Consider the following 24,111-nt stretch of genomic DNA (forward strand, 5'->3'; position numbering starts at 1 on the left):
ATCGCAATCAATGCATTTCGTTTTCTTTGATGAAGGAAACTACCCTATTGGTTAGAAAATTCATCAGGACGAAAACACCAAACGGGACGGGCCTTCGTCATTCAAAACTGAATTATGCTCTTCAGCTTGCTTTCCTCAGGAATACACTGGATCACCATATAAACCTTTTTGAAGTTAAATAAAATCAACTGATTTGGGCGTTACTTGGTGGAACGATGAAATATTCATGGTGAAAACAAAAACACAGTACTCTTGCAGTACAGCAGTCTTGATAATGACGGTGTAAACGTCGAAACTAGTTGACAGCTAAAATAAAGTTTGTGGAATAGTACTGTTTTTGTTTTCACCATGAAAACTTTTTGGAGTAATAAAAAAATTAAAAAATCTTAGCCACCTAGAAAAATATGTTTTTTAAAATTTACAAATAATTTACCAATTTTATATGCATGAAGTCCTAGGAGTTTCCCGCTCGATATCACAATTAAATCGGCATGGATATACGTCAGGGTAGAACGCAGTTGTCAAATACGTACAAGGAGAAAGAATTTCTGCGCTTGAGTGCTTCCGAATGAAATTCAATATTTCAGCTCATCTTTTATTTAGGCGTCAACTTCACCTCCACATAATCCTTCATGGAAAGTCTGAAATTCGCAGTTTTTCACATTGCGAATTCCAAAAAAATATTGCTTTGGAAACACTATTTTAGCACCAATCGCTAGGGTACATTTCGATTTACGCATTTTGAAATTTCACGAAAATTCTCTACGAATCACAGTAGAATCTCTGAATTCCTCCCACTCTTTCGGGTCTCTCCGGCTAAATTGAACCTTTGAATTCACCCCACGGAACAATCAGATCCTGGAAGTGCCGTACCATACGAATTATAAATGTGATGATGACCATAATGCATTACACCGTTATTTTTGTCATAAAATACCGAATGCTTCAGAATGAATAGCAGGGTTAAGAAAAGATCTATTCAACCAGTTTTTTTTTTTTGCTGGTAACAATGCGCATGTACACCCAATGTTTCCGTTAGAAAGTGCCAGTAGCAAATATGGCGAGTAGTGAACAGAAAGCTTTTTGTGTTCTACGAATTTCCAAGACAGAAACTTTAGAGACCGTGCAACGTGCGTTCGGCATCAAGTTCAATTGTAATCCTCGAGGTGATCAGGTATCAGACATCCGTGCCTCCATTACTAGTTAACCTTTCCGAATTATGAAATAGGATTGAAGCAGCTGTTGCAACAATTACTCGTGAGACCCTAATCAACCTAAGTATGGGAAGAACTCGCATATCGTCTTCACGTGTGCCGAGTGACAAATGGTGCTACCATTGAATACTTGTAGGCCATTGTATAAAACTGTTTGAGTTTTTCTTTCATTTGATGCATAATTTATAGCTGTAATGTTAGTGCAATGAATATTAGAAAGCGTTGAAACCCAGCTATACATTATGGCACACCTGGTATATAAAATAATCAAATATTTAAAATTTCCATAATCACGCAGACATAAAATTCATTATAACTAATTCCATTGACCTGGAAAAAAATACATTTGCCAATGCGATATTGACAAGGAGGTGTATAAGGATGACCGAGTTTGCACGACAGATATAAGATCCTTCTTTCTGGTATTTCAGGATTAGGATTAACTGAACGCACGGAAGCCCCTTGTTGCAACAGTATGGAGTGGGCATGGGGGACTCATTAATTAGCCCATAGGCGAACCACTAATTGAAATTAAAACAGTGCCTGTCTTCATTTCCGTTTGATAAAAATAGCCGCCCTTGGCACTGTATCCTTTCACCTTTGCTGCTTCCCTGGAGAGGAAAATATAGCCCCCAGGCCCTAATTCTGTAGCTCACATTTGTAACTGGAACAATAAAATATTGTCCTTGGTGTCGACTTCTCAGGTTTTCCTCCGAGTGATATGATTGTATGCCGACATTTCGATAGCTGCCTCTGCCATCGGCTTCCGGGCATCTTATCTCTATGCCCTGAAGACGATGTCAGAGGCATTCGTCGAAACGTCGGCCTACAATCATCTCACCCGGTGGAAAGCCCGAAAAGACCTCACCAGCATAATACGCCAGGAAAAAAGAACGTCATACATCAGATATTGTCCTTTTTTATTGAGTCATTCACTTAATTTCTGTTATGTCTCGTTGAGAGGACCACAAGCCCACGGGAATCTATTCTCTCGCACTCCATTTTTCAATTCAGTCACATTTTGTGATGTATGCAAATAAACAACGATCTATCAAACTTTCAGGATTATGCACAAAAAATATCCAGCTGATTCAACAAAATTTATTCTTTTCTGATACGTGAAATTCGACAACAACCAATCAGAATAGGCAACCCCATTTCCACACAAGACCCCACCAAAGCAAATTTCTCGGACGTGCCTGGTTCATGGCTTTATTATTTAAACAGCAGTGTTGCCGGAGCGACTGCAATACATAGAATTATGAACTTAAACTACACTGTTCGAACACTCAGGAACCGCTTATCAAAGTTTTAAACATTCCAGGCTAGCAGGACAAAATAAGATATCAAATGAACTGCAAAGAAGATATCAAATGAACGCTAGAGTAGTGTTTACACAGAAGAAAAACCTTCATTTTGTCGGTCAGTAGTGGAAAAAACTTCCCATAGTAAAGAGTGGATAATATACATCAATGAAATAATTTTATAAAATAGGCCCGTTTTATCTGCTATTTTCTTAACGAAGCTTTTGCAGATAGTGGAACTAATGGGTGTAATGAATAGAATACAGCACAGAGCTGCCAAAGTCGTGATAAGTGTTCATGATAACCAGGGCAGCAACCGTTCCTATGTGTGAGACCAGTGCGGTTGGGACTCTTCATCTTCACATGAGGTTGGGGTAAAATATAGTCAGTATTCACCCAACGAATTTAAAGAGTTTTTTTCTCGAATGAAATTCAATATCCTGCGGCTACATTCGCGCAGAGGTGGAGAGAATGAAGATTGGGACATTAAGGAAATAGATTATATTAGAAAGAGATTTAAGGTGTTATTCTTTTCTTGGACTATAATGGATGTTAATTGCTGCGAAACTTATTAAATTAATCGCAGCTGTACTCGCCAGGAGGACTGATTGCATGTTTTCCTTTTTCTGTTGCATCTTTTCGTAAAGTTTGCATTTGCACATCATCAATAATCTTGCGTGTACGAATATATTTTGATTGTTAAGCATTAAATATTTTTTGGAGGTAGCACACCCCTTCTGCACATATTTTGGAGGAGGTTAATAAATAAGGTGCGTACTTTGTAATGCATGCTGCAATACTGCATGCTCGTGATTATTCACCACCACCAAACATTCAGGGTATACCTCGCAGGGTATCATGTAGATATAGGTACAAGGCTAAACTTGTTTTTTCAACTTAGAAATGATGAATGATAATGAAACTAGGGTTAAGGTATTGAATGAAAGATATTAAATTATTTTTCAGATTTTATTAACTTGCGTGGATTGTTACATTTACATTGATGAGCCTTTTTTTTGATACTACCAAAATTATCCATGTACAAAGATTTGTGCCGTTTTCAAAAATTATAAGAAACGATCAAACATGATAAACTTTGATGGTAAAACATATACAAATAGATGTTAAAGACGTTGGCACACACGGCAGCATTTCAACTACTGGTTTTTAAGTAGGCAGGCATGTCTGATGTTACTTTCAATCCCCAAAATCTCGCAAAACAAAAATAAAAAATAAACGAGGCAGACCAGTCGCCAAAAGTAGCCTCTGTTTTTTATTGATACCACACTGCTGGAGAGCAAAATTTCAGGGTTATCCTCAGCCAGTGAAATTAAAATTTCTAGCCCGAGCATTTCGAAACGGTTCTTATTGAAATGCTTGATTGATTCCTCAGTTTCGCCAAAATTCAAGTATCTTAATAAACTCCGATAGGATTCAACAAGATAGTTGAGTAATGGCGAAACGCGCACTGAGGTATCCACGTGGAAAGTTGTTCTTTTTTTTGTATATATTTTAGCTTGATTCAAGGTTTATATATATACTATCAGTATGATATACAAATTCCTGGTATCGAAGAGGGTGGAGCAGGTCTAGGCGACAGGTATGTTTTAACCATCGTAGGCAAATGCTGGACTTTCTGACATTCAGGTTTACGATGGCTTAAAGGTGACATGTAAAGGTTTTCCAGGAAGCCGTTTCCGAATAGCTTCGCAAATCAGCAGCAGTAGTCGTCTATTGAGGTCTTCCAAATGGTATTTCCCGCTCCGGTCTGGTTCTGCTTACTGCTGTTCGGTGAGGCGGAGGTGGGCGAAGTCCTCGAAGACAATGTTGTCGTCATCATCGTTGGACTTGGCAAGAGGCTTGGCCTTCTTCTCGGCGGTGGCATTCTGCTGCTCAACTGAGCCTGAACAAGAGAGAAAGCGAGTCATAATTACAAGTAAGGTTATAATTGAGGGTTTGAACGAGGACTTTCTCTCATATATTTCGCATTGAGAGCTTTTTCTGTCATTTCTCAACACTCTATGACAACTATTGAAGTTCTTATTTCCTTTTTCGAGTTAAAATTAAATTTTACACCTGCGTTATCCATTCTGGGAGCCTCCCAGTCCTTCAAGCACTTTCTTCTTCAATTCACTATAAGGCCGAATGTCATTTCCCATTCCATCATAGCCAAATGATAGCAAGGCACCCAACGATATAAGCCACCCACTATTTCCAAGTAATAAAACATTCTTGTCGTATTATTGAATTCAATATCACCTTACGTTTTATTTGTGAATTGAAGATAGCATACAGATAAGGATGATACAAATTTTAAATTTGCCGCATGCTATCCGCAAGAGAAGTAAATTGCACAAAACTAGCCAAAAATTGCTGAATAAAAAATATAGAGTTCCTTTATCAATGGCCACTATTTCTCTCAAAAACATTAACTACTAAGGACCAAAATGGTGATCAGAAGTTCTCAATGCTAAACAGGTCACCATAGATGGCAACGCTGATTATTAGTATTATAGAAAAAAGGCGTTAACAATAAGTATGGATTGCACCTTTTATCACTACATTTAATTTCAAATATCAATGAAATAATGTGATCACAAAATACATAATATTCCGAATAGAGCGAAAGTAAGCCGCAGTTCAGTTCCCATTTGACCAGTCATCCTGGCTGTAACAAAAAATATAAATAATGGCCGCTACTTTAGCAACGTGAGAGCAAGTCATTTCAGGCTTCACCTTACGGCAACACCATACTAATCCTCATAATTGACTTTGGATGTGGTGTTAAGAAAGGTAAGACCAGAGGACAAGTCAAAAGAAGCTCCTCCTGTTCTTAAACCAATTGAAGAAACTCATTGAAGCGGCAATTTACTCCGAGCTTACGTAATTCTCAGAGATGAAGTCTACGAAGCCAAACACATGCAGACTTAATTTTTAGGGCAAGAAGTTGAAAGTCTTAACATAACTTTACATCGATTTCTCCTATAAATGAAAAGGGATGAAGTCCCTAACATCCATAGTTAAGTTGATTTAATGTTAAAACGGTTGGAAAAAAAATTAAATTCAGGCACAACTGCGCTGAGGATACTTTTATAGTTACATTTTAAGCGCAATAGTGAACAAAATTGAAAAATTAATTATTCTCTTTTCCTTAGGAGTGTTTTCAGTTCTATAATCCTTGATATATGAAGTAGCCATCGCCAATTGGCATAAATCTACATTAATAAGCGGAATATCTGCAGGATTTTGTCTTTTTCGGCTGAATTATAATTATTATGACTTTTCCCGAGTTCCCTGCGTTGTGAACTTGTTGTAAGCCGCCGCATCGACAGCTATCATCTTCCCCTTCCTCAGATTTTACCGAGGCGATCGAAGCTGTACAGCTAATAGTGATACATGAGTTGAACCATTTGCGTACAAAAAGCACTCCCCTTAGAAACCCTAACACGAATTCCTTTGTTCATAAAGAATTTTCGGACATGGTGGCTCATCCTAAGATCTCATGTTGAAGGTGCATATAATTGTTGAGGCTTTGAGGGGGCAACCCACCTGGAGCAGGGTGGAGGAGCTTGAATGGAACGTCGGTCTGAAGTTCGCCTCCAAGAGTGCCGCAGTTCAGCTTGACTCGGAGGGAGTAGGAGACGACAATACCCATGGCCTCATGTGGAGCCAGTCCCTCAGCAACAAGGGTGGATGAAGCGAGGTTCACATCATCGTCCTGAAATCGTGCACAATTTTTATGACATTAAAAATCAGTTAAGCATATACTACCTTCTATTCAAAAATAAGGCCTAAGCCAAAAAAACTGGGAGGTTTACGTGGAGGGGGAATGCATTTAAGAGGGGTTCATTTAGAAAGGGTACGCCTTAGGCCGACTTCTTCCAGATATTTCGGTTTGTACTAGCTCGCTACAGCCTTGTTCGAACATCTAAATTCACAATGGTTTTAAATAAATGAAAAGCATTTGGAGCAGTGAATCAATTGGATATAATAATATCGATACTTCAAAGTTATGTCAGCGAAATAAAAACTATTACCGCGCTATTTTAGGAATTTACGCTCAAATTGATGGTAGCACTTGCCTCTTAAATAAAAAATAGGTTCAAGTATCCTCTAAGAAGGTGATTTCCATTTTGAGTAAGAGCAACAAATCTTTTCCCTCATCAAATTCATGCTCCCACGAAATAAAAACATTTAGAAAGTCGCAACGCAAATACTATATTTAAATTCTCATAGGATGTGGTCCTGGGATCCTCTGGTCAGCTACCCATGAGAACATCATATTTGGAGAAATCACATGAGGAGAAAGCGATTTCACCGGTTCAAAAAATGAAAAATTCATTAAAAGCTGACCAGAAAATAACCGAAAACTTAGTTGCATAGTGCTGGCACCAGGTACTGGCGATCAAATAGATGGATACGGAGATAAATGAAGTGTACCAAAGATTAGGTAAGTAAAGGGATATCAGAGCACCAAGTTCCATTGAAGGACTCGATAGGGGGGGTCATTTCAAATGGCAGCAATTACAGGTGGAATACGAAAGAGGTAAATATTTGAAGGAAAAGTCTCGCAACGAAGACCAATAGTTCACTAATTGGGTCAGATAAAATGGAAAAAAGAAAGAACTTATGGTAACAGAAGAAACTATATAAGGAAAAGAAGAAATGGAGGATATAAATATCTACCAATATCTACCAATCTTGGGATAAAAATAACATGAGTGATTTTAAATAAGTCACGCTAAGAAAACATTCTGAACAAGTTTTGCGATACATTCCGAAAAAGGAAGGTCGAATAAAAACTTCTGAAGACCTGTCTATTGGCGTAATATTGGCTTATTATGTCAAACGACGAATATTAGTTCATTACGGCGATCAGCGAGTCAATTCACCTTAAGGTGTCCATCAAGAGCGATTCCCTGCTTGTCCTTGTTGGAAGAAGCGAGTGGCACAAGGTAGAAAGTCTTGGTGAGGGATGCGCCTGGAGTGATGGGGCAGCCTTCCCTGGTTTCCAAATCGGCCACAACGCGGGAGAACTGCATGTTCACCATGGTCACTTCGCAGTGCTGGACAATCATCACCTGCAGGGGCAAAGAAACATTGTGCCATCAGTATGAGTTGCAAAATGTCAAAACTTTGCCAGTTCCATCAAGATGATTGACTATATGTATAGAGGAGACGAAAGTCTGTTCCCTTAGATGCATGATTTGAGCTGACAATTTGCAAGCTTTTTAATTGGTTTCCTAAAATTTCCGCCGAGCGGCGGTGTAAGGAGAGCGATCCGTTTATTCTCAATAAATGCAATCAAGTATCAGTAAATGCAGCAAAGTGCACTCCAAAGGAATAGCTTAGAAAGTTATAAATTCGATAGATAAAATCATCATGAAGATGAATTTCAGTCAACATTGAGAGTAATTGCAGCAGAGTGTACTTGAAAGAAATAGCATAGAAAGATGGAAATTTGATGGATACAATCATCACGAATATGAATTTCGGTTAAAAATCTTATTTATAGCTTATTTTCCAGAGAAATTCAGATCGCTCTCCCGTCATACAGACGTAGGCGGCAACTTTGGTAAGCCATTAAAAAGCGTGAGGGTGATAGCAAATCGAGTGACCGACCACATGACTCAACATTGTATTGAGTAGTAGTTTCATGAAGCTTCTACGAACCTTCATGTTCTTCACAGCCTTTCGGGAGTTGTTGCTGACAATCACGTTGGCGGAAACCTTCTCGCCGTGGTAGTAGATTTCCTTGTCCAATGTGACCTCAAGGTTGATCTTTCCCTGGGAGAAGGTGAATCCCTTGGAAGCAAGGGAGCTGGGAAGTCGGTTGCCCCTGGATGGTGGAGAATACTGGATCTGGAAGAGTACATAGAGCAGACGTGAATTAATCTTCTTTGCCTCACACTCTGCTTGTTCTAAAGTAAAATTCTCATGCTAAACAAATTTATTCAACTTAACATTAATATTCACTTCGTTAGAGTTAGCTTTATTCCAAAGATGATCATGATAAATATTTGCTATCCAAAATATTGTTTTCATTGAAATCTAGCCTTGGATCAGTTGTGATTCGAAAAACAATTACGGAGCCTAGGATATCGAATAACGATTACGATACTTCGACTTGAAACACCATGTGAAATTGACGGGCTATGCACAATAGTAATAATCACCATTGTTGAACATCGCACCTTCCAATTAAGAAAATAGTAACTGAATAAAGAAATCCCATTGGAATTTGGCCATAAGACTTGCAATCGCATTCATTCTCTTGATAAATCCGTTGAAAAGTTAGGAGAATATTTATTACAAAAAGCAGCAATAGTTTCGTGTGGTAACATCAAACGCTATGGCGAAAAAAATTGTTTTCCCCTATTTCCATCCCTTTTTACGCCTGATGCATTCTAAACATTGTATTACAAAAGTAACACTGTTCTAACTTAAAAGCAGTTGATTAGTTTTTTTTTCATGGCCTTATTCCAGTTCTCGGATTGGTCTTCCATTAATTTCAGCGAGCGACACTAAAAATTATGTACCCAAACCCCACATAATAATAAGAGTTTCCACTTTCAGCTTATTGAAGTAGAAACTCTAAGCAACACTAGAAATCCAAGCAGGGATCGAATGACCCATTGATGATTGATGAATTTGAACCCAAGCCCATGGGGCCCAATAATCATAACCGCCACACCAAACGAATCCCCCGGTATGAATTCTTAAGGCCAATTCATATTTAGACAGTCCACGAACTAGTTCTTTCAAATGACATGATAGCGATGCCTGATTACCTTCTTGATGGCAAAGGTGACGGTGGATCGCTTGTGAGTCCTGTCATTGGAGTGCTCTCCGACGTAGGTCCTGAAGCTGTACTCAACTCCGAGGGGCTTGCCAGTCTCATCACCAACAGTCTGGAGCATCACAGAGGATGGGGCGTTCTGGGGGAACTTGAAGGTGAATGGAGTGGCGTTGGCTCCGAACTTCTTCATCAGGCGTTCCTATTGCAATCATCAGGAGAATTAGAAAAGTCCGTAGCATTGGATATATTATGAGCATTATAAAGTTATCATGTGTGCAACTATGGATACGTGTAAAGATAAGAGACGTGTATTCAGAAAAACTTGAAGTCCTCATGTTTTACATTATTGAATGGTCAGTAATTTAAGGAAAGCTGACAGTAAATCCACATTGGTGGATATATGAATTTGCCGCAATGTGTGTATGTTTAAAATATGCATGTTTCGAATATGTAACTGAGTTATGGTCTGCAATGAAATATTTTTGGCATAACGTAAAGGAATGTTTTCAAGATGAATGTTGATTTGAACTTGTCACGTCAATATGAATTGAATTTGAGTGAAACATAACTTAAATGCCAATAAAAGTATAATCAGCATATATTAATCAATAATAGTAAAACTTTTCTCTATGGGTGGAATGTACAGTCGCATTCAAGTTTCATTCAAAATGGCACCAACCTGAATTGGAGTAAGTTCCCTTTCGGAATCCTTCTGGGGAACCATCTGTCCGTTAGCCACCACCATCTCCTTGCTGAACTTCACCCCCATGACCTCATCTTCTTCCCTTCCGAAACGGTAGGTCGCTGTCACCTGAGGAGGAATTGTTCAAATAAGGGAGTGGAATTGGGAATTGAACACGATGTTTTGAAGTAGCACGCTAAGGAGCCGTTGCATACAAACGCAATATATATGGTTGAGCATTATAAAAAAATGTATAACGACATTGAAGAATAATGGCATCGAGTTGTTGCTAACATTTCTGTAGAACCTGGGTGAAATTATCGCGTAATGCCCTCGTGAATATTACCAGTAAAAGCTTGAAACATTTTATTCGACGTGAACACGAAACTGGATTAAAATAATGTTTGTTACAAACATCTCTGGCTCAAAGATCATCAGCATTGACGTCGATGAAATCGGTAGCTTCATCCAGGGATCGAGAGCCGTAGGTTTATCAACTTGGCCGCAAACGCAGATGCCAGAAATAAGAATATCATAACCTTCTCGCACGCATTAACCACTTTATTTGAAAAGCTTAAGGAAAAGAAATTATCATTTTATGCCAAAGATTATCACAGCTGATTCAAATTCATGAACATAGTAACTTTATCACAATGCAAAAAAGCAAAGAGCGCGCATCAACAATTAATAAAGATTCGGTCGTTGTAACACAATGCATCACCGGCATTGTTTACTAGCGCATTTTAGTTGGATGTCAAATCATGGACGATATTTCGCCGCCCTATTTACAGTTTAGCATCTTCTCAATATTAGAACTATTAGATAACCTTATTTATTGTCTTGTATAGACATTAGAATTTCAAAAGTCTTTGATTCAAAGTACATTTTTAGTAACTCTGAAAGCTAATATTGTGTCTATTGGCGGTATAAACTCTTAAAACGTCATCCAATTGAACTAGCAATCTCATAATTCCCGTGAAAAATCTTTCCATGTTTAGAAGAACGTTTACGTTACTCGGTATCATTAAGATTTAAAAAATAACAGTAATTCAATGTCATTCTTTTGGCTATACAGCTATCGATGTATTTAGAGAATAACTTTATTTCTAATACGCAATATGTGACAGCCTTCTCCGCGATTTGAGTGACACGCAAGGCCCAATTAGAAAATTAGACCAAAAATATTCGAATGAAGCCATGGAGTAATGGGTATTAAGTACTTAACCAAATTAAAAATATTCAACAGCTTTATTATGCTTCCGTTCACTTACCTGACCGAAGACCTTGCGTCCCCTAAGGTAATCGCTTTCAACCACGACAACTCCATCAATGGGGTCAATATGGTCGAGGTGATCCACAAAATCTCGCTTTCCCAGGTAGACAGTGAGCTTTCCTGTTTTGGCGAAAAGAATTATGCATTAATAAAAATATTTCTAAAATAATCATCCTTCTTTCAAGAATATGAATGAAAACTACACCAGCAGCTGATAAACGCGAATTGAATTACTCGAAACGGGGAGTATATAATTCAACTAGCTCCCAATTTTTGAAAAAAGTGATAAACAATGTCGCAAATAAAGCCAAAACGTTATATTCCGAATTCAGCAATGCAATTATAATTTCGGTCCGGATTTGTGACCCCCTACGCTGACTTAAGTCAAGAACCTCTTCTCGTAAATATTCGCAAGCAGAGAATCAACACCCTAAGACTGTGTTATATTCGAATTGCCTGTGGAATTTACGAGCAAAAGTGAGACTTTTAGCGCGAGAATTTTCATGATGTGAGAACAATCTCAGCAGACCTCTGAGAGAGACCTCAACAAGGATTCTGGCAGGAACCTGGGGCATAATTAATTACTTGATGACAAGTAAAAGGAGCTTCAAACACTTGGTGTTTAAACAAATGTTGACAACTCACCCACAACTTTTTAGCCTCATTGGTTCTTCAAATGACTATATTCCCCACCAGCAAATGACTATATTTTAATTTTGCGGTCTGCATGATGTGTGTAATTTCCACTTAGCGGAAAATCACAGCGACATTGTTCAAATAGGATATATTTTCCGTAGGAATTATCATAATGATCCGCAATCCCAAGTAATTAATGAGTGAAAGGGGCATGAGGAGAAAATAATACCCAGTCTAAGAGCTGTATGATATTCAGGAAAATGATTAACTAGCCTAAGAATCTCATTTTGAGCATTGAAACAAAATAATTCGAAATTTTACTATTTCCATATGACCCAGAAATAAACCCTGACATTAAATAGGAGAATATATGTAGTATGTAAATTATGAATGGAATATTTTATGCACAAACCATTTGGAGTAGACTTCTTGAAGACTTTGACTGCGACTACGAAGACAAGAAACAGAAACGGTATCATTTCTGGAGGGTTACAAAAGCTGCGGACACAGAAGGAACGGGCCTAAACGACGACTGCTCTCCACACTCCCAAGCACTATTCACTCAGGAACACGTCGGCGATCACAAGAACACAAAGCGGAGAGTTGAGAGAATCGTCGTCCAGGAGTTCCTTCCGCGTCTCAGGTTAGGGTCCCCACGAATCTGGGAGGTGCAGGCGAGCCTTTTATATGCAACTCCTCCAAGAAAGTCGCTGAAGGGCTTCCCTTCGTCACCGCAACCGCCCCTTCCGAGACATTCTTCATCCCTGCAACCACTCCTCCCCCTCTTTTTTTCTCCCATCCCCCCTACCGTCACCCAATGGAGTTATCCCAATGGCGTGGTGATGGAGAAGAAAGGTATCTTCAAGACAGGACACTGCGATTGAACTGCGGCTGTTAAGGGTGAAAGATATCAAAAGGGTGAAGTCATCTTCATCGGTCCATGATAGAAACTACAAATAGTAATTTCGACACTTTAATTCACAACTCAACTACCCAACCTTGGTTTGACATAACATGTTGAAATGACAAGGAAAATGACATAATTTGCTGACATACTATTTAGTTTAGTTAGTTTTTATCAAGGATATTCTTCTATTTTACATTTATTTAGAGAACTTCCATAAAGTCAAGCCTAAAACGATCTTTTTATATCTTCATCAGTCATAAACCTCCAATCGCCACCTAATAATTAATACCCAGTATTCGAAATTCCACGATATCAAGATGGTACAAAAATTAATTCTGACATAAAAAGGGTGAATATGTGAAGTATATGAATAATGGATCGAATAATTTATGGCCTGGAGTAGACTTCTTGGAGACCCTGAGTGCAACTACGAAGACAATAAACGGTATCGTCAATGGAGACGATATCATCTCACCATAATACTTTCAAAACTACGTACTCCTACGTGCTCTTCTTCATTTTCCGTTACTTGCGCTGAATCTTTCGCGGGCACATGAAAGGGTAAGGTTTTCTATTTCTGCCGACCTTTCAATAGAATACTTTTCCATCGACCTGGAGGTTGATAGATGCTGAGAGCTCAGGTGATGGAGCAGAGGTATCTGCAAGACAGGACACAGCGCACGAACTGCGGCTGTTAACCCACTATCTCCCGGTGATCTCATATGAGATCACTCAAAAATTAACAGATTTCGTAATTATCTCTGTGTGTATTTGCATACATAACCTCCAGGCTATATCTATTTCATTATTTCTCCATTTCTCCATATCTACATGAGAGTTTTTGAAAAATTGCTTTAAATTAATTGATATGCAAGCTTTCACCTGAAATCTGTTAATTTTGAAGTGGTCTCATATGAGATCACCGGGAGGTAATGGGTTGAGGACGAAAACTAGCGAAGAGTGAAATCATTTCCATCGGTCATAAAACCTCAAACTGCCACCTAACAATTAATACTTAATATTCGAAGTTCCACGATATCATTATGGTCTAGAAATTAATCCTGGAATTAAAGGGGGAAATATATTTAATACACAATAAGGTTCGAATAATTTATGCACGAACCATTTGGATCTGACTTCTAGAAGACTTTGACTGCAACTACGAAGACAAGTAACAGAAACGGTATCATTTACGGAAACGATATAATTTCACCTTATTACTTTCAAAATTAAGTACTTCCGCTTCTTCATCATTCATCAATTGCGATGAATATTTCTCAGGCATACGACAGGGTTAGGCTCTCTATTTCTGCCGACGTTTCCAAGGAATACTTTTCCATCGACCTCGGGGGTTGATTGATACCGAGTTCTCAGGTGAAAACATTAATTCCATCATTCATCACTTGTACTATACAACTAATTCCAGGCCTCACTTCGCCGCTGTTGGTGTACGCTAGTCCTTCGGTGATACTCTTCAAGAGGCATTTTATGACTCACGGTCAGAATGTGATCGAGTCCCGTCTTCTCAGGGTTTTTTAAAAAACTTCGCTTCATTATTTTTTCTTTTATAATTATTACTCTGACGATGGGCATAGGTGAGTGTGTCCACACCCTTCTCTAACTGACGGGTGATATACATGGAGAAAATTTTTCACTGAGAAAACCGCAGCTAGAAAACCGCGAATGAAGGAATAAATTTCGCGTTAAAAGTATGTATTCTGGAAGTTATCAGCCAGGAAACTTCACTGTTATTCACATTTGAGTAAACTATAGAAAACATTTGACCGTATACTGGATATTGCAAAAAAAATTATAACTCCATGTTTACGAAACGTGGAGAAGGTGCGAAGGTGCATTCCGTACCTAAAATACAGCATATATTTTCTCCAAAAATTCAAAAGAAACTAACTCCATGAAATCTAGCATTGGTGCCATATTTTGACCTCATTAAACAGTGCATTGAGTATAAATAAATTCCCAGCAAACATTACGCTCCTAATAGGTTTGTTCCGAAGTAAATGCGTTGTATCCGATTGATTTTATTGCAATTTTCTAAATGAAACTTACGACAAATATACATGCATCGAAATTTCGATTTCGGCCATGAAAAAAGCTTTCAAAATAATAATTTACCATTGCCACGAGTTATCAGTTGATAATTAAAATGATGCACGGGATAGTCAGGAAATTATAATTTAAAAGGACCTTGACTTGCCAGATATGAAACTTGAGGCATATATGCATCCATGCGGTGTGTTTAAAATAAATATTTTTTATACTTATTCACCTGATGGGACTACCGTTCACAAGTATGGGCACTGGTTTTTCGCCAATGCAGAAGGTAGCCTCGGGGACAAGAGGAAATCGTGCCTGTCAGTGCAGTTCAGAATATTCAAATTCAGTGAGACACTAACTCGTGCTAGCAGTAATTAGGAATAACTTAATAAGTTGACTCGATAATAGTAAAGGGGCTTAAATCAATGCAACCTTAAGTTAACTCATACTAAATAAGGACACACCATGATTTCTTTCACTCAAAGCAGCGACTTTTGACTGGCCGACTGATTTACTCATCCATCTATACGCAGCCGAAGCTACTGAAATCGTACGATATCGTGCAGCCATGAAATTTTCAGAATATATTCTGTGTCATATGCAAACGCATTAAGAAAATGCATTTGCGAAAAACAATGTTTGGGGTGGTTTTCACCCCATGATGTTCACTTTTTTTTAACTCACTTGAGAGAAATATTGAATTCCGCGCAGATGTTTTTCTTTTTTATTAAAAAATTACTTCCATGAGAAATATTGAGTGGAACTTTATTCCATTGGGCGGAGAGAGTAATTCCATATTTCACCCTTTCACCCATTTTTTCTATACGCTTCGTTTTCTTCTTATTAATGTTTTTGTCCAAATTTATCAATTTTGATTCTATTTCATCAATAAAAATCAACCATAGCAACCAGGAATAAACATGCATTCGAAACAAACAACAGGGAAACTGCTTCTGCCTAAAAATTACTTTGAGCACCAAACCTCAACTTTAACAATTGTAAAAACATGTGCTAATCTACCATTCCCGTTGAAATTCAACATGTACCTTTTGCTAGTTGAAGTATACTCGAGTAATAAATACACCATAGAATATCGCTCCATGCTTCACCCATGCCTTCACTCATTATTCATCATACTACTCCAGGCTAAAGTCTTTCACTTTTCTTTCTGCATTTCAAGCCGCTCTTCATGCACGCCCCTGTTAGAATGCATGCGATAAGAACCGATAGGTATACCACTACAGTAAGCATAGGCTGCTAACCTTTGGCAAAGACTGCCGAATTTAGCATGTGATATTCGTTACGTGCAAGTTTTTACCAACTCGCAGGTTTAATCAAATGGCAAACGACAAGTTTTCGACAATCTGGAGCACGACAACGCCAAACAAGTCGTTGGCGGGATGTCGCACATTCACATTAATTTCCTGCTTAAGTTTCAGCATCCAAAAGGGGAGCAGAAAGAAGACTTCCAATTCGAGCACTCGTTTCCGGGTCAAGACTGCGTCAATGAGTTGAGATTCTATGCACAAGTGTCTCGAAGAAGTTAGGATATGAATTCAAACTCGTTCTTCGTGGATGGAATCACTTGCATTCTTCTCGGTTAACTGAAATTCAGGTTTCGTTGATGCAATATCGTAGAAGATTAGTTTCAGCCCCTTGTATAAGATTTAACATGTGAATCATTACCCCGAGCATCATAAATATTCTTCGCTGTTTCTACCTCGCAAGCTCACATTCAATACACGACTAATCCGAAAGAACTTGAATCAAAAGTACTTGGCAATATACAGCGATTGAAATAGAATTTACTTTCGTAACGAAAATAGCAATGATCTTGGCTATTATAACTATTCCTGTACCGCTGTATTCCAGCGATAACTTCAGCTAATAAAAATTTAATATTGATGTTATGTATAGCTCGAAACATTGGGGAAAAATACGATGGCAGATATGGAATATGTTTCAAGAGTTATTTGTAGGAATCTGGTTTGAAATTTAGGCCACCATAAATATCTGGGAGGCTTATTCATCATATTTTTTTATTGAGTGACTTTAGCCTCTAGCCGTTTTTAAACTGCTCTTAAGAAATTGCTGCGAAAATAATATGGTAAGGAAGCGAGTCTAGCACTTGAATTAGTTCATTACAACCAGTGGAAATATTTCATAAAAAATAAAAGTCATTTAATACTAGTTTGGAGAATGATAGAGATGGTGTAAGGGGAGTTAAAGAATTAGTTAGTCGTGAAAACCATTTAAAAAGGCAAATGAAACGAAACTACTGAATGCTATGACAAAGTTCATAAGCCGTTAAATATTTATACTAACTGTGGATATGGAAATGGCTAGTAGTTGTTATGTCAACGATAATTTTTAAAATTGATTTGCAGTGCAACAATGGCGATTTGCAGAGTTTCAACCAACCTTCAAGTCGTAAGAGATGAGATCACGCCAAAATGAAGGCAGTGAGTCCCTTATCCTTTCGTCTGATTCTATTCACGTTTATGTACTCTCCATCAGTCATTAATCATCATGTAGATGAGATATCTGGAGCAATTTCCCGCGACACATCCCAGTGTGCCCGTTTTAACAAGATTCCATCATCCAAAATGGGGTCGAGGAAATGGAATGTGTCCCCAAACGGCGAGTATTGCTTTTTCACTTCTTAAGGTGAATCACTGCCCCAAGAGACTTGAATAAATTAGAAAAAAAACTTTAAGACTTCGAGAGGAGGATAAAAATTGTATTTTGTTTGATATGATAAACCTTAGGAGTTGTAGTACAATGTCAATAAAATACGGTGGTATGGTATTTGGCGGAGGCGAAAAACAGATGAGGTCATTTGCACCATGAGGGAAGGGTATAGAAGGGAATATGGAAATAAAACCGGCGCCGGCATTAGCCTGCTCTTATCGAAAGACGACAAGGGGACCACGGCTTAACATCCCATCCGACGGACGAGTGTTGCGCTTGAAATATCTTCCAAACAACACTCAAGCAGGGATCGGGCTGACTCGGGAAATTCTCTGCTATCGCCGGAATTTGAACCCGAGTCCACAATATGGACACACCAACCCGTTCCCCTCCATAAAATATAGACGGAAGCAGGGATGCCGACTTACAAAAAATATTGGGGGGGCCCAAACCGTGGATCTTGCACCGGGAAATTTCATAAGTAGTGATTTTTAAGTTTTTTACGCATTTTAGAAAAGTAATATGATCAACGTTAGAACCCTGATAACTCGAATCTCGATATCTGGGCACTCCGGGGAAAATCGATAAGCCTGACACATTTTTTCCTCACACCCATAACGAACTTTTGAGGGGGCTCGGGCCCCCTCAGGCCCCATGGAGTCGGCGCCACTGGACGGAAGAATATTCATTCATGATTTTTTGACGCATTCAGTACACAACTTCTTGCGCCAATGCAATATTTTTTTCTAAACAATCGGAACACTCGGCACAGATTAAACGAGTGGATGAGTGGCAAAAGGCTTCAGAGCTAAGGAGCAGCCACCCTGTCTATAACCTTCATTTCAATTGTTGCACTTGAGCTGCCTCCTACGGTATGGTTTCAGACTTGAGTTTTTCCACCAACGGAAGGGCTTGGCTTTGGTTACAAAATCGAATGATACTTGTTGGCAGATTTGAAGGTCGTTTGGGTGTAAATACATCAGCGAGATTTATGATAAGTGGACGATTTCATTGCCTCTTTCGTAGGACCCTCAGAGGGGAGGAAATACAATTCATTGTCAATTATATAAAGGAGGTAAGTCGACGACTGCAAATCAAATACTTATCTTAGATTTGAATGAAAACTGTTTGGAAATAATAGATTACATTCATCGACCTTTAAAAAAAATAAAGGCACATACATTGTGGATAATGCAATCAAAATAATTTAAGTCGACACGTTTTTCAGCTATTTGAGCCGAGACCGTGGCGCCATTTTTAAGGAACCATCATGAATGCTTTCAATTACTTTCACATTCATTTGAAATTCAAGCAAATAGCAAAATTAAAAGAAGTAGTCCGTTGAGGAGCCCAAGTTCTGTTTTATTCATGAATCTTGTGGTATTACGAACATTTTATCAGGTTTTTCCGTCATTTATCACCATTTTTCGTATCCTCAAACGAGTATAGCCAGTAGATCCTCTTGAAAAATGCAGGTTTTCAACAACAATTTCCAGGAAATATGGAATGAAATGCATATATTTAATAGCCGTATGGCTATAAAATATTACTGAAGTGTATAGTTTGATTTTTTTAAGACAATGACAATCACAATGCTTTCGGTCCAAGCCTAGTGTGTGACCGTGAATACATATTTACATATTTCTTTCCATGGTAACGATGGATAACGATACGGGAATACGCTACGATACACGAATGCTAAACTATTACTCTTAAGAAGCGTATTACATGCACTTTTCTTAACGATATTTATTTTTTTAAACCTAAATTTCTTTTCTTATAAACACAAGTACAAATTGCCCAAATTAGATTGCTGCTGGTAATCCTTTGCATGTACTTCTCACAAGAATAAATACGCAGTAGACGTTAAGAATTTGCCAATAATTTAAAAAGCATTGTGCGCTGGAAAATGTATTAGTCTCTGAGCTTTGTCTGAGTCTTTGAGGAAAAATTAACAAATATATTTTCGGTTCTACAAATAAAAAATTATTTCACTCGAAATTCTCGAATAATGATACTATTACTAGAGCTACATCCAAAACGTTCCTATACACATATTGCAGCACTTAACGTATTTTTACATTCACAAAAGTTGTTTTTACATAAGAATATCAGCTGAGCGTTGTAACTACTACATCTAAAACGTTCCAATTTGCAGCACTTTACGTACTTTTACTCTTGCAAAAGTTGTTTTTACGTAAGAATATCGGCTGAGAGTTATAAATTTGCAAGCGCAGAGGTTTCCCAAATAACACATTCGGAATTATGCGAAAATAAAGAGGAAAACACAGTATGGTTTCTCGCAAATCCTAAGCATTACCTCAATACGTTATATCTGATTTAGCATCCCGGTGAAGTCACTCCCAGCGAGCAAGTTAGCTCATCGGGAGAGAGTAGATGTTAGCAGAAGCCGTTGTTGAAGTCGTTGTACAATACCGTAATTCTTTTATATTTGACCTATTGCAGGTAACGACTCCTTTCCCCAAGAAATGGACGGATCATTTCTTATTTCGCCGCCATTATATGATTAAGAAAAAATACATCAGAATAAAAATAAGAAAAAGTCAAGTAACAAAACCTTACAACATAATCACCATTTCATTAACTACCAATGAAAGCATGCAGACATCCGTTTCTAAGACAAAATGAAGAGTATATTTACAATGAAACATACTAATGTAGTAATTTACGTAATGTCCTGCCATGTCCTCTGAGATTAGTACGCCAAAAACCGGATGATACGATAAACAGAGTAAAATCCATCCCGTGAAACATGGAGATGCCACTTTTCGAAATAAAAGTATCAGAGTTCGTCCATTGATATTAAAATTTAGCAGCATAGTTACCGCAAAGCTTTGAGATGACGTAGGCTGTAGTCGGTAAGCTAAGAATCTTGTACCTGAACTTCGTCTCCCTTATTTTATGCAAGAGATAACAAAGAGGACCCCAAAGGGAAAGAAAAGCAGCGTTTAGGGTTCATTCTCTCAGATTCGAGGGGACGCTAAGAAGAATGATGTTGAATAAGTGGGAAAATGCAACAATGAATCTCTCTATACATCTCATGAATTATAGGAATTTTGTACGGACCGGAAATCAAAACGATTTCCTACGGATTTCCAAGATTCAGCAGATCACTGAGTATTTTTTTCATATTTATAGATTTCTGGGATCTAATTGCAGTGTAGCTATCTGTACCTATCATTATCCTGCACAACTCATTAGTGATTGAAAAACAGCCGAGCTAAAACTTTAAATTAAAATTCGTAGTATTCCATATTCCTTATCTAATCCTATGAATACGCATTAAGTCTAAGGTTATGGGAACATAGTTAAGAGTTAAGTAAATCCCAAGAGCTAGCTCAGAAATAGTACAAATATTTAAAAAAAATCCCTCTGGTGGGCTGTTCAACATCCTCTTTCCTAATTCCCGCTCCAGTCACAAACACAGCATCCTTATTAGTTTACATATTTTACAAGATAATTCAAATAATTGCTCTAAAAGCATCACACCCTCTGCATCTTCTTCCATAATCTTAATTAATATTTCAGCATCCTATTCCCTTCCTTGTTCTCCTGGTTGATAATACCAAAAGACTCTATGCTTCCAATTGGGCTATTTACCAATGCTACCGAAACACAACGCAGTCTTCACATATTCATAACAAGTCATATTACCATAAGTATTATGGCCCCTAGCCTAGCAATCGTATTGTATTGTTGTAAATTGCTCATTATGATGAGATTTGCTTTGCAGGAAATTAAGTACGTAGGATAGGATAATATGGTGATTTTCGGCCGATTCCCTCACATTTTATTTGTAGCCGTAAGTTATTGCGGAACTATCTTTAAGCACTCCTAGGTGCATTAAAATTACTATGAAAAGCACTCTAAATACGGGTAAAGTAGGGGAAAAATCATTCCCATGCCATTAAATTACGATAACTATATTATCGGTCTCTTCCTCTGGCCATAGTTTAACTTTACTTTTAGAAGTAATTTCACTTATCCAAATGCATTCCTGTATTTAACCCACATTAATTGCCGGTGCGAGAAACGCGAGTTCTCTCGTATAGAAAGATTCATGTCTTTATTCGGGCGATGATGAGACTGAAAGTCCCCTCTTCCTCCTAACTCTTAGCAAGCGTCATTACAATGCACTATATATGTATGCAATGTCATTGCATACATACACATAAAGGTGAATAAACATTTACAATAGAAAAATGTACATTTACATTATAAAAATATACAATTACACTGTTCACTATTAGTGAAATGTCAAACAAGATGAACAAGATATTAATGTTGAAAGGTTAAAATTTCACCAGTACCTATGGAAAGTTTTTAATTAAAGGATTTCTGTTTATGGGAAAAATATGAGGATAAGGGATTAATATCCTTCAGCGAAAAAACCTGCAGCAGGAAAAAGCCTTCACAGGAAGAGGTGCGTGAAAAACGTGCGGAAACATACTGATGATAACTAATGTTTCAATGCATACAACATACTCAATGCTACAATACTCAAAGATTCATAGTACACACAATAAAACGGATAAGGGAAAGGATTAAAACAAGGCTTAAGCATAAACTGAACCAGTGTGAGCCTTATGTAAGATTTTACACTTTCCTGGCGATCAGAATATTTAAACTTTTCTCGGGATTCCGCGCGGGTAAGATTTTCTTTGGTGTGAGCCTTATAGTGAATTAAAGAGGGAAGTTGGAAATAAAAGTGGAAACAGGTTGGAGTGATTCGCTAAGTGCTTAAATTAAGCATATCTTAACCGTAAGAATACTCATAAAAATAATCAACCATGAAATTTTAGTCTGTTATTTTGATTACCTAGGTTCGTATGCACCAGTATTTTTCTTTAAAAAATGTGTTTAGCAAGTAATTTCCTTCTTAAGTAATAACCCAGATATTTAATCCTTACAACACGAAGGACATATGGAACTGAGCGTTGCTACTTTCTCTCAAAATCCCCTGTTGAAAGGTTTCTCTATATTAGCTTACAGGGTACAGCACGAAATGTACAAAGACGAAGTCGCACTCGCTCAAGAACACGTCCTCTCACTAACTCAAGTCTTGAACTAAATTTCATGTTTTTATTTTTTATATTCTCACCAGCAGACTTGAAATTTTTCGAAAAAAAAATGCCCTCCGCGCCGCACTAATAGTGAAAAATAATGTTTTTAAAAAATTTCACTTTTTTTATCAGCCCCGACAATTTCTAGTAGCATTAACACTACTTATACCCAGGTATCCCAGTTACGCCTCACATTGCATCGGTATAATGCTGGTAAGTTCATCAATGTTCTCTTAAGGACCGTTAAGATTATGAGGATTTCTAACCACACTAGCTATTTCATGTCACATTATCAGTCATGAACGCTACTTATAAATAAAAATGTAAAGCAAGCCTGATTCAAAGGCCCTGTAGAATCAAACAAAAACTACTGAACGCTGCACTAAACAGCAAATGAGTTCGCATTAATGAATACTGAAAACCGATAATTTTTTTCTTTTCAAAATATTGTAGATATAATAAAATAATTTGTGGAATTGGATTTTTCAAAACAAAAAGTTTTTATTATTAACTTTAGTCTATATGCATTCATGCATTTTGAAAAGAGATATTTACAATAATATTTCTAGGGATATATGAATTGGTAGGCATTCAATCAGTGGCTGTAAAAATTTACAATTTTTCAGACGGTTTGCATTTTAGCTCACATTGTCAACCAACCTACTAGACCGAGTTCGGTTACAATGTTTCATCGAGCAAATTAGATGCTCTGAGAGAAGAGGCCTCACCAAAATTGTCAACTCTGTCTGTGGAAACTTAAATATCAGGCTACTCAGTGGGCAACTATATTTTTTTGTTATCAAAGTACAGAATCTTTTGATCTAGGGGTCGGCACAAAGGAAAAACTGAAATTTTTTCTATAATAGCGGCTTTTTACGATTAATTTACTTTGGCAACTGATTTGACAACATTAAGTCGTCACCATAGAGTCGTACATTAAGGGAGGTATTTTGTCGTTTGTACACCCTTCAATTTCAAATTCATATCGAAACTATCGCATGGAACTAATTATATTTTGTTTTATTCATAGGAATGTATAGATAAATTGTTTATTCCACCGATATTTTGATGCATGAATTTAATGTGTGTGTCAGATTTGTGCTTCTCAGCAAATAAGATAATATATTTCAGGATTCTATAACACAATGCTCTTCAAAATGTTTTACCTTTCCACGATCCTTTAATGTTCTGCATTCAAGTTTTACAGATATCCCGCACAAAGGGTATATCGTTGATATATTTCCTTTTAGCTTTAATTTCTCCATAAATTAGTCCAAAGTTGTGACTTCGTACATATACTTAGGTGTTCTAATTTGTATTTGTCATCGAAACGGTTTAAGGCGGCGCAAAGCATCACTTACCAATCAAACATTACCAATAGAGTAACTATGATTTCAATAAAATAATGGTATTTTCCGACGTTTTCAGATAAACGGGATGGGATTTAATAAAATAAAACAATAATA

At 37.6% G+C, this 24,111-nt stretch overlaps 1 protein-coding gene across 1 annotated transcript; it reads right to left on the minus strand.

The window, feature by feature from the left end:
- Nucleotides 1-3,473: 3,473 nt before the first annotated feature.
- On the minus strand, nt 3,474-12,574 carry LOC124161076 (arrestin homolog). Its single transcript, XM_046537248.1, has 8 exons — nt 12,321-12,574; nt 11,271-11,392; nt 9,997-10,128; nt 9,310-9,516; nt 8,192-8,380; nt 7,411-7,599; nt 6,068-6,236; nt 3,474-4,421 (listed from the first exon to the last, which is right to left on the minus strand). Exons 1-8 carry the CDS (start codon nt 12,385-12,387, stop codon nt 4,297-4,299), a joined length of 1,200 nt encoding a protein of 399 aa, XP_046393204.1. The 5' UTR covers nt 12,388-12,574; the 3' UTR covers nt 3,474-4,296.
- Nucleotides 12,575-24,111: the final 11,537 nt, after the last annotated feature.

This window comes from Ischnura elegans, chromosome 6 (assembly GCF_921293095.1).
Source record: "Ischnura elegans chromosome 6, ioIscEleg1.1, whole genome shotgun sequence".
In the NCBI taxonomy this organism is placed as follows: Eukaryota; Metazoa; Arthropoda; class Insecta; order Odonata; family Coenagrionidae; genus Ischnura; species Ischnura elegans.

What these genes read in the sequence shown, in the direction of transcription:
- LOC124161076 (XM_046537248.1), bottom strand. Translation starts at nt 12,387, where the DNA reads ATGATACCGTTTCTGTTTCTTGTCTTCGTAGTCGCAGTCAAAGTCTTC. An exon ending in TCACCTTTGCCATCAAGAAG is followed by an intron (nt 8,381 to 9,309) that starts GTAATCAGGCAT and finishes GTACTCTTCCAG; the next exon opens with ATCCAGTATTCTCCACCATC. An exon ending in AGGCTGTGAAGAACATGAAG is followed by an intron (nt 7,600 to 8,191) that starts GTTCGTAGAAGC and finishes TTGCCCCTGCAG; the next exon opens with GTGATGATTGTCCAGCACTG.